Genomic DNA, 11,974 nt, shown 5'->3' with positions numbered 1-11,974 from the left:
AATCACTCTATCAGAGAAAAATCAGAGTTGTAGAAATAACGGGGAAACTCAAGAGAGCCATGACATTATGTTCTTTACAAGTGTATGTAAACTTTTGACCACAACTGTATGTGTGGATATTCAAGGTCTCAAAAAGGTGATTCCTAAATTCTACTGTAATGGAAAATTGTACACTTTGTACAAAACATAAGAACAATCATTGGTCTGACATTATTTGTTTGCTCTGTATATTTCCAGTGTGAATATTTAACGTTATTTGCTTACTTTCTGACCTTTTCTCCTGCACCACCGACAAAAATCAGGGTCTAATGGGCACATTGTCATCAAGGATAAACCATTTATATTTTGAACACTCCATGGTCTGGCTTTTTCAAACAAAAAGATATATCACAAACTCTTAATCAGATTACCATACAATTAGCTGAATCAATTGTTTTTCTGGCCTTGTCCATTGTCACAACTCTCAGGACATACAGTGCTGTGAAAAAGTATTTGCATTTTGTATTTACTCGGGTTATCTTTGTCTAATATTTAAAAAAAATTGATGATCTGAAACATTTAAGTGTGAGAAATATGAAAAACAATAAGAAACCAGGAAGGGGGCAAATACTTTTTCACAGCACTGTATAATCATGATCTGGTACATGGCATATGCATGTTTTCAAGCAGGCTAGATGGAGTTGGTGTTTTGCCTTTGTGTATGTTTATGAGCTTTATAATTTACTGCAGGGGTCCCCAACCTTTTTTGAGCCACGGACCGGTTTCAAAGACAATATTTTCACAGGCCGGCCTTCAAGGTGTGGCGGATAAACATGACGAAATAAAAAGATACGATCGGCATGAAAACAAATATAAAATGCATAAAAAATAAAACTCACAATAACGCTAAATCAGTGGGAGCCCTGAGCTTGTTTCTCTGCAACGAGGCGCGTCAGAATTACTCCTGATATTGAATTAGACTCCTGATATCTGTTTAATGAAATTTCTTTTTCTTGGAAGTTGTAGGCTCTTCTTTCTCCTTAGCGGGCCTTTTACCCTTTGCAAAGAAGCTCTCCAAAAGTTGTTTACTCATTTTCGGTAGCTTGCGGGCTTAATTTTTGAGGTAAGTATCACGTGACTGAGACGAGCGTCTTGACATTGCGAGAGAATCCGGTCATTTTTCAAAATAAAACTTCTTTCAGACTCTGATAATCAATAAAACGGAAATAATATAATATGTATTCTTTCTGTGCAGCCCGGTGGTTGGGGACCACTGCTTTACTTAACGTTAGCTGTCGGGAAACGCCCTGTTGCCCCTCAACATACCGCTGCCTTTGATTGAACCACATTCAAGGATTTTAACCACATTCAAGGATTTTAATCAATTTCTGCATTTTACTACTGTATTTTATTTCTTAAACTGCACTGCACTGTTTTTAGCTTTTTAGTGTTTTAATGACTGATTTTAATGTTTCTTAATTGTTTTTAAATCTCCTTTCTTTTGCATTATGTTTTTGATGCTTTTAGTGGTTTTATGTGAAGCACTTTGAATTGCCTTGTTGTTGAAATGTGCTATACAAATAAACTTGCCTTGCCTTGCCACAGACAGGATAAATACAGAGACAGACAGACAGACAGAGAGGATACATTAAATGACAGTATATGCAGTGGCTTGGGTTGTGTGAAAAAGGATGTTGAAAAAATAAGTGAGTTGGTAAACAGCTTGCAAACCACTTGCACCCTGGAGCAGGCAGCCCGAGCATGATTCTACTTCACCACAAACCTCTTGATGTAGAAACATAATGTTGAACTTTGATTCATTGTTGATCTTCTTACAGCTACCAACAGCACCTGGTACCAAATGTTTACTCCTATAACGATCCATGTGTTCTGTCACCCTCTGCTTTACATAATCTGTCTTAATTAACACTGGTTGAAACAGCTTGTTAAAGCAGGTCGTTAGTGGCCAGTTACAGCTTTCGGCGCAGTTTATCTGGATGTTTTGCATTCCAGCTGGATTTTAAAGTAGCTCACAACATGGGCCCCTAAAACACTTAAAATACAGAACATGTTGGGCCCCTGAAACACTCATAGTACACATACACAGTCTTTGTGGCTTTCTGACACAGCACTATTAAGAGTCATGTTGTTCCCTATTGCCCCACATAGACCAGCTGAGCTGTTTTATCATTCGGACCTAGAAAAAGGGGCACTGTCAAGAATATGGGAACACTCATGAGACATTTTGCATTGGACATGTAAAGAATGATCTATAATTTTGTTTTCATGGGAAAACCTCTACTTTACCATTTTTTTATGTTTCATCTTCTATAGTGTTTTACAATTAAATGTAGGGGATTGAGAAAAATATTTTGAATCTTTTGGTGTATATCCTTTTATCTAGATTTAATACGCTTGAAAATATGTTGTCGTCAAGGTTTGTCTTAGGTTATTTTTATTTTATCCACTAGAGTTCTGAGAGACATATTGTCCTTTTTGCTTCACTACATTTATCTGAAAGCTATTTTGGTTTCGTACAGATGCAGAACATATAATCCATTTATACAATATGATGCATTGTGATAGATTTAACTACTAAAATTAGCTCCAACTCAACACCATAATAATGATTAAGTAATGTAACATACCATTTTGCTGTATAACAAATACTTTTGATACTTTGAAGTTAATTTTGTTGCGAATACTTCTGTACTTTCAGTAACATTTTGAGTATCGCAATCAAGTTTAACAATCAGGCCATTAGTTTATCACCAGAACATTTACCCTTTTTATAATTGATCAGTCTTTGAAGTCATTTATCAAGATAAACATGCAAATAAAATAAAATAAAAACATGAAGATAAACATTTGCAAACGTGAAGATTCTTTTGTCTTCTTTCATATCACAACTTAACATTTGGTCTTGGGACTGTCGGATGAAACAAGCACATTCACCTGTGGCTCTGAGAAGTTGTGAAAATAATTTTCTGACATCTTATTGACAAAATTATCAATAATCTATAATGTAAGCCCTTGTAAAGATATAGTATTTATAGTTAATAGGGTATATATATACTGTACAAATTTGTAAACCATGTGAAAATAAAGGATTAGGAAAAAAAACTCACTGCTGTATTGACTCAGTCATTCTGAAGGAAATGTATTCTTTAGAGTATTTTGTGAGGCCCGGCTGACTAAGAGGCTGTGTAAAACACACGCACACAAACAGAACACACACACTTGAGGGATTTTTCATATCTTTGGCTGAACTCTGTGCAACCCATTGGTCAGCCCCCTTCCTGTAAGTGTGTTTCCTGGAGCACGTTGTTTCATGGCAGAACTCCCTCTGTAAGGAAGGAGAATCTGTTGAACACACAAACACATACAGCAGGCTCTCGTCACTTGTTTTTGTTTCCTTGCTCCCCAGCTGGTCTGACCCTTCCCTCCCCTCTTACTCTCTTTCTCTTTCTCTCCTCGGTCCATTCCAGTTCTCTCCTCCCTGCGGTTGTGAGTGTGCTTTTCGGGTGAGCGATGTGTTGTTCGGTGGGTTTCGCCAGGTCTCTGGGTCTGGCCCTGTTGCCTCTGGCCCTCTGCTGCATCCTGGCCAACCTGCTGCTGCTGTTTCCCAGGGGAGAGATCACCTACATCCAGCAGGACCGTCTGGCCAGCTACGTCTGGTACTTTGGTGGACTTGGAGGAGGGGGAGCACTGGTGAGTTAAAGATATGCATTTATGTTCTTATTAGATTATGAATCCTTCTGGTTAGTCTCTAGTTTTATTTCTAGGATTACACTGAAGGTTTTGGTAAAGTCAGAATATTCTGATCCCAATTTTGTCATCTTTGGTCAGATCATCAGATTACTGGAGGTCAACTTTAGTGGTCTGGTGACCATACAACAAACTTTAGGTGCTGGTCATGAGGCAGTGACATTTTGAAGAAAGAACAACCACACATTAAGGTCTCAATATTTTACTTGTGCCAAACAAAGTATAGTGTGGTTATATATTTTTTTAAAAGCTCAACTTTAGTATCATTGGATAACTTTCCTTTAACTTAATGCAGTCCAAAGTTACTTTTATAGTTTTGCTTTACATTTAGTTATGTGTTATACCAGCTTAAAAAAATGCGGTTGACTGTTGAATTGTTTACTTTTTTTATGCCAATCAATAATCAAGAAAATCTAAAAATGTTTTCTCTGCTTTGTAACCAGACTTTAGACCAGTCACTGATTTATCATAAAAGATTTGAAACATAATACCTGTTCTCCACGGTGTGCATGTCCTTTCATTTTCTGCCGCTCAAATAGGATTGGATTGCAGTTGCAGCCGTGTGAGCTTGGCGTACAGACCAGGCCTTTGACAGAGATGTATATATTATTTTTACTTTAAGTCTATAATCTGTATTTATGGCAAGTTTATGTCATTATTTTTTACATGGTATGACTGTTGATAATTGAGCTGTTACTGAAAGCTGTGAAACTTCAGAGGTCACGTGACCGTTTAATCCGACTATGACTTCTGTATGTATTTTCTGAACAGGTCATATAGTATATAATGTGTCAGATTGGATTATTTTGCCTGGCAAAGGTGGCTAAACAATATGGATGTAGGTTTAACTGAGGTCACTGGTACCACGTGGTGTAACTCATCACTCTTAGTTTCATCTTGAGAAAAACAAAAAGAAAACATGATTTTTTTGACCAAAATAAGATTAAATGTCAATGTTTCCCCTTCAGCACCATTCAGTCTGAGTGTGTTTGCAGTTGCTCATTGAGAACAATGGAGTTTTGTTTGAATTCACAGTTAATCTGTCTGCTACATGCTGCTGATCTAATGGGTTCATGCTCCAACTGAGCTGAAAAGAGCTGTTCTTTTAGTTTGGTTTTAAGGAGGAACAGAGGAGAGATTGTAATTACTCAAACAAGATTAACCTTGTTGACCAACAGAGCCCTTGTGTTAGGTACACAAAGCTTTACTCTTTAAAATATTTAAATTTGTATTTATTTTTTTTGTAAAAAAAACATCTCAACATGTAACTGTAACGGATACCGTATTCTACTGAACAACAGACTCTGCAAAGAAAACGGTAAACTTCCACTTTAACAGCAGGTTTTAAAGTGTGTTTCAGCCATTTAAAAGAAGGCTGCTCATATCTGACTGTCTCATGCAGAAGAATTGTGATTTAACTGCAAATGTATGCAGAAGTTTAGTGCAAAGCCGGTTTTGAACCTTTTTGGTACTGCAGTACCTCATTATTAGAAAACTTTATTTATAGAATTTATAGCAGAATTACTGTGTTGAATCAGCACATAAATTGTCGACCAATCATTTCAAAACCAGAAGACGATGCAGAACAATGATCAATGAGTGAAGTCCAGTCAAGTTATGATAGCAAAAGGTCTTAACCTTAAAATGTTCTTTAATGCCACTTTATGCAAACGTTTCACAATACAAATGTGTGGGTGTCAACTGGCCAGCCAGTGTTTCTCAGATTGGAGTGAGACAAGGAGAAAAGGTGGTGTTGTGATCTTCGCAATAAAACATCTTTGATGTGACGTGTCGAGTCTTGGCCAATCAGCGTTAAGATGTCTACACCGTCTTCATTTCCCTCCGTTAAAGTTTAAGTTACGTTACGTACCGTTACAGTTCAGACTTGCTGGGTTAAGGCAAGATTGGAAGCTTACAGTTAAATCACAGCTATTATTTTACTCTTGATAAGCTACTTTAGCCGAAGTAAATTATCATTTTAATTTAAATAATTGACCTGGATTGAATGCATATTAATTTAAAATAGGAGATAGGCTACAATTCTAACAGCTTTACAGTAATAGTAGAAGTCCATTAATATTAAGCCATACAGTAACAGGGTTTCAGAACTGATTAATAACTGAATAATAAATTAGTTTTTTGCTTAAAGTAAATGTCTTATCACTTAATTTTCTTCTCAGAGTACACCAGAATGCTATATTTAAAATAAAATTCTCCTGGGGGGAGCATGCCCCCCCCCCCCCCCCCCCCCCCCCCCCGACAGGGTTTCGGGTTTGGGATGAATTACACCTTTTTCACCTCTTATGAGTTTGCAGGTATGTATTTTAGGTATAGCTAGTATTGTTGCATCTGTTTTAAGATGATAAAACTTTATCTTCATTTATGTTTTTTTGGTTTGTCTGAGATTACTTTTGCCTTGCTGTCCTTGTTTTTTTTCCTCTTTGAGCTTGTCCTTTTTTGTAGAAATGACAGAAAGTTAAAGAGTCAAAGAGCAAATTGATCCCCTCTGAGAGAAATCTATCTTTAGCTCCCTCCTTTCCTCTCCCTCCCTCTTCTTTCTATCTCTCTCTCTCTCCCCTCCTTTCTCGCTGTGCACTTCCCTCTGTATTGCAGTATCACTCTGCCTCAGCTCAAGGACAGTGCCTTAGGGGGACGTTCAGGATGTGTATGTAACGATGCCTATGAACTTTGTGTGTGTCTGTGTGTGTTGAAGCTTGGGAACTTCCCTCCCTCTGTTAGGATGTGATTTAAAGTCCTTGACCACTGGGAGAGAGACAGCACAGGAAAGAGGAGAAGAAAAAGGGGGGAGGGATACAAACAGATGTAGGATTTAAATTATTTCTCTTTCTCTCTCCTGTAGACAGTCCCCCACACAACTACAATGTGGCCGATCCTCTTGTTTGAACAATTGTATTGTCACAACAATCAAATGCATTGTCATTAAATTTGTATAGATGTGTATGGTCCTAAGAGGATAAACCCTAATGATTTTTATGTAGCGCCAACAACAGGTCCCTTATGCAACACTTTAGTTCAGGATACCTTTAAATCCCATTTCTATGTTAATGCTAATATAGCATGCTAGCAGTCTAAGACTGTGTCCAAAATGACTCCCAGTTCACTGTATAGTGCACTATATTTTCCTTCTGCCATGTTATTTGACATGCTACATAATACTATACTAGCATGTGCTAGCATTCCGTTTAAAGCACGGAAAGGCCTAAGAAGAGCTGATGCTGACAAAGTACCCCTTAGACTGTTGGGAGTTGAGCCAAATTTGACAAGTTGAACCTGACTGAGTCTTAAATGGCCTTCAAACATTTGATTAGTGTGAAATGAGCAATACAGCCTCATGTTGCACATTTGTTTATGTCCTAGGTCAGGGGTCTGCAACCTTTACTATCCAAAGAGCCATTTTCCCCTATTTTTCACCAAATACAATTTGTCTGGAGCCGCAAAAGCTATTTGATATCATAGCTTATAAAGTTGTATATATAGTTATATTATAGATACAAACACTATAGTTTGTTGTATTTATGAAATTATAATACAAGAATAAAGACAATTATTGACATTTTATTGCTATTTCACCTGTTATAACAATATCAAACTCTTATGAAGAGGAGAAAAAACTTGCTGTTTGCTGCAGCAGTTGAGAAATCGCTCTATTTTCCTCCGTGACTTTTATTTTTTGGGGGATTTATCCATTGATAGTGTAGCTGAGGGTTTATGTTGCGCCAATACTTTATGATAATATTAAAATAATAAACACGGGACTCCGTAATCTGCGCCAAGACGGCAGCAACTTTATTCTCTTCTCCCACACTTCATCAGAACCTCTTTTTCTTCTTCCGTTCATCCTCCACAATAAAAGCACCAAACACATACACAGGAACACTGCTTCCTAGAGAGCTCTTAACGAGCTCAACATAATAGCTTACAATAGTTTACCGAGGGCGGAGGTCTGCAAATCATAAATAGCTTGACAGTGACGTAGTAGGATGTGACGCACATTTTAGTTGACAAACTATTAAAACATTTTTTATTTTTGCGGCGTGTCCAGCGGCGTTACCAGCCCTACGGAGCGGACTTCCTGTTTACACCGCCACCCACCCGCATGCTCAGTGTACGTGAATAGTCACGTGCTATTCGTTTACAGACGTTTTAGTCTGGAGCCGCAACAGAGATGCTGAAGGGCCGCATGCGGCTCCGGAGCCGCGGGTTGCCGGAGCCGCGGGTTGCCGACCCCTGTCCTAGGTGATTTGTCTTTTAGGTGATGTCCATATGAACAATACTGATTTTAACAAGGATGGTGATTGACAGGTGGGACAAAAAATGTGTCAAGACTAAGGTGCTGTATGTGTACTGTATGTATGTGCTGTATAAAAATGTTTTACTTGACTTGTAGGGCTATAATAATACAGTATGGGTGGTGATAATGCTATGCTTCCAGTAACTGTTAGCAAAGAGATGCAGGATCAATAATCTTTTCTTCTAGTAGAATATGATTATTAGCCTAGTTTATGCAGATTTAGCATATCTCTCGCTCTCTCTCGTTCTCTCTCTCTCTCTCCTATAGTAGGCATATATATATATATATATATATATATATATATATATATATATATATAGGCCTACTACTATAACGTATCACTTCCTGCCATTTCAAATGATGAAAAATGCTGCTGCTCAGAAATTTAACTCTGTGTTTCCAGATGCTGGTTCCAGTTGTGGTCTTCATCACTCTTGGAAAATGTAACTGTTGTTGGAATGAGAGCTTAATGGTAAGAGACTTACCAAATCATCACACTCAAAATCTACTCATTTCCCATGCTGCTCTCTAAACATATAAAAATGACATATACATTTCTGTTTGCTGCACACAGATCAAAATCAAAATATATGGTTGTCTACCAATTGTAACTTTTAGCGTCCCCATTTCACTGTCATTTTGTTGTTTCTTTCTCACCACTTGGTGAATAATACTCAACAGTTGTCATTAAGCCAGTGTCCTTATGAGGTGGAATGTTAATGCTAATCAGCTATACTAATTCAACAAGGGTCCCATTGTCTCAAATCTCAACAAAGTAAGCTTAGCTCACACCATTCAAGCCACATGCACAGCTGCTGTTGTGTGTGTGTGTGTGTGTGTGTGTGTGTGTGTGTGTGTGTGTGTGTGTGTGTGTTTGTGTTTGAGTGTGTCTACAGCAGTCTCTGTATCTGACCTATGAAACAGATAAATGAAACTGTTTACATTTATATAGACAGACAGTCACACATACAGTCACAAAGACATCCCAACACGTTCATGTTCGTCTTTAAAACTTCTTTGTGTGTCTGTGTTGCTCTTCAGATGTGCGGGTCAGTGTTGGCAGCTGTGGTCGGCCTGGTGGGGTCTGGTTACTGTTTCGTCATGTCAGGATTTGCCTTGGTGCAGGGTCCCCAGTGCTTCACTTCTTATGGATGGTCGTACCCCTTTGCAGACCAGGGGGGCAGGTAGAGAGATGTTGTGTGTGTGTGTGTGTGTGTGTGTGTGTGTGTGTTGTGGCATGGGGGGTTTATAAACAGAGAAGAATGTGTGCATATATGTCCTCAAGGGTGGCAACTAATGATTCTTTTCATTGTCGTTGTATTTATTCATTTATTTAGCATTTAGTCTATAGAATAATTGTGAAAATAGTGAAAAATCTTCATCACAATTTTCTTGTTTTGTCCAACCAACAGTCCAAAGCCCATAGTGATTAAACTTAAAATTATATAAAAAAAACAATTGAGAAGCTTGAACCAGTGATATTTTTGCCACTGTTGCTTAAATGCTTACATTAATTGTTGCTTTTTAATAAGTTATTTGATCAATGAATCAGTCAGTTCAGCTCTCAATTTTCACAATACAGGTTTTGAACAAAAAAAAGAAAAAAACATTAGATAATTCACTACACTTATTTGAGAATTCTGCAGCCTTATGTGTTTTCTGTTAAGTGCACTACTAGGTACAATCACAGAAGGATGAAACAGGTGGGACAATTAAAAGCTAGGTATCTTCACAGAATGCAATGCCAAACCAAATGGCCTATTTCAGTCCGGGACTCAATATCGGCATGGTATATCGACCATGGTATAGCAATATTTTGCTCCAACAAAGTATAGGATTGACTGGCAGTTTCCTTATATTTATAATTACCTGCACATATTCTCAAATATAGTGGATCTTAAGTTGATTGTGTTTTTGTCAAACTACTGCATTTGCATTTATTCTTAAATTAGCGCACATTATGACATTTGATGACAAAAAACATTTTTGATATTATCTTGACTTTATACTGTATTTCACTGGTAAACAGAACGAACTGACTACAACTGTAAAAATTGACAGTGTTCCCTTTTGCCTGTGGTAAATGTGACTAGGTGCCCTAATCTGGAAAACAGTGGACTTTGCCTCCAGTTTGTTTGTTAATTTTGTAAATCAGGACACCTTGTCATGTGTCTACTTATGTCATTAATGTGTACTTAGAGACAACTCTCCCCCTTAGTATTTCAGTATTTTAAGAATGTGGTGCAGCACTCACAATGAGTTGTAACCAATGCAAAAAATATATATAATATAAATGTAACTGCTGTCTGTGATTGATCATTCTCTCTCTGTGTCCCAGGTATCTCTTGCAACCAGAGACGTGGTCACGGTGTCTTCAGCCGGTTCACATTGTAGAGTGGAACGTGACTCTGCTGTGTGTGTTACTGGGCCTGGCTGTGCTTGAGTTCATCATCTGTCTGTTACAGCTGGGAAACGGTTTAGTCAACGCCGTCTGCCGGCCCTGTTGCTACAAGCAGGAGTATAGTCTTAATGCGTAGATCAAAACACACACATGTATGTAGACTCACCTACTGAGACACAAGTGCCTGTGCACACATAAACAAATCACACACTCAATATGTATGCATAGATACAGGACATTAATGGACACACATGCGTTCTGGTGCAGCAGTCTCAACATTTCAAAGGCAACAGGTTATTAGTACATAATAATGTAGATATGTGTGTGAGTGTGTGTCCTGAATACATAGAAAATATAGTAAACTAAAATATTAAAGACAAATTAGATAATAATATTGATAATGATAATATTTATAATATTATCCTATCCTATATGGGATAGGTTTCACTGAAGTAAGTAGCAGTGTGTGAAACTTTCATGTGCCCTATTTGCTTTTTTAAAGAAGAAGATAAAAAAAAAAACCCTGTTCTTAAACTTGAGTGACAACTGTTCACTTCATGAAATCTATATTCTTAATTTCAAGGTTGCTTACTTTCTTTGTTATCACTATTGGCGGTATACTTTCTGTACCTTCAGAAACCCAACAACTACACTACCGTTTTTATTGCTAAAACAGATGATATTTCACTTCAAACCAATGATATTAAACTAGTATACTTAAGATGGCAGACACATATTGTTTGATAATGTTGGAAAAGACATAAGCTCTTGTGTCATTGGTGATGGTGTCCTTGCAAGGAGAGAAGCACCTTTCCATTATTTAGTTGTTCATCCGCATCTTGGCTGACATGATTATCTGGATGCACCAGGAAGCGGTTGTTGTTGGATCACTTAAGGATTACGAGCAGATTTTTGTGTTTGTTTGTACATTTGTTTTAATTTTCAGAGCATTTTGTTGTAAATTGTTTTCTTTACGTCTTTCGGAAGCTAGATCAGTGTAAACAGACATTTTATATATATTTTAGTGACATATTTTTATAATGTTTGTTTGTGCCGCCTTTAATAAAAAATTACTATTTCCATTTTAAGTATCCAGTGAGTCATTAAGTTGAGGCTGATCTTTATCCACAAAAACAGGTTCTCTTTTCATAATTGGCACATACTCCTGTGTATGCATGCTTGACTCCCCCGCTGCACCTCTTCCAAACTTACTGTAAACAAAATGTTTCCATTAACTTATCTGGAGAAGGGGACTTTGACACAAATGCAATATTAGCTTACATTTAATAGGTCAACATGTAGGTTTGTGTTTGTCTGTGTGTGTTTATAGTGTCCTGGAGTTTCCAAAGTTGCCTGTTATTGATCGATTGTCAGGACACAGACTGAGTAAATGTGGCCTCAGACCCTGCAGTCAATCCCATTACAAGTCATTTTTCAATTCTTTATAACAAGGTGGCTGTGGGGAGAGTATTTTTTTATGTCCATGGCACATTGTGAAAAAAAGATTGCATTTT

General features: G+C 37.5%; 1 protein-coding gene across 1 annotated transcript; it reads left to right on the top strand.

Moving 5' to 3' along the window:
* The first annotated feature begins 3,112 nt into the window (after positions 1-3,112).
* tm4sf18 (transmembrane 4 L six family member 18) lies at positions 3,113-11,542 on the top strand. The gene is made up of 4 exons (XM_068707738.1): positions 3,113-3,690; positions 8,463-8,531; positions 9,101-9,243; positions 10,398-11,542. Exons 1-4 carry the CDS (start codon positions 3,511-3,513, stop codon positions 10,594-10,596), a joined length of 591 nt encoding a protein of 196 aa, XP_068563839.1. The 5' UTR covers positions 3,113-3,510; the 3' UTR covers positions 10,597-11,542.
* The last annotated feature ends 432 nt before the right edge of the window (positions 11,543-11,974 follow it).

Source organism: Cebidichthys violaceus, unplaced genomic scaffold (assembly GCF_023349555.1).
Source record: "Cebidichthys violaceus isolate CVI_PGR_0920_01 unplaced genomic scaffold, fCebVio1.0.p SCAF_13, whole genome shotgun sequence".
Lineage (NCBI taxonomy): Eukaryota > Metazoa > Chordata > Actinopteri > Perciformes > Stichaeidae > Cebidichthys > Cebidichthys violaceus.
Note: the sequence above shows the minus strand (reverse complement) of the source record. Positions and strands in the feature narration are given on the sequence as shown.

Coding starts and splice junctions, on each gene's coding strand:
- tm4sf18 (XM_068707738.1), top strand. CDS start 3,511: ATGTGTTGTTCGGTGGGTTTCGCCAGGTCTCTGGGTCTGGCCCTGTTG. Junction 8,532..9,100: donor GTTGGAATGAGAGCTTAATG/GTAAGAGACTTA, acceptor GTTGCTCTTCAG/ATGTGCGGGTCAGTGTTGGC. Junction 9,244..10,397: donor TTTGCAGACCAGGGGGGCAG/GTAGAGAGATGT, acceptor TCTGTGTCCCAG/GTATCTCTTGCAACCAGAGA.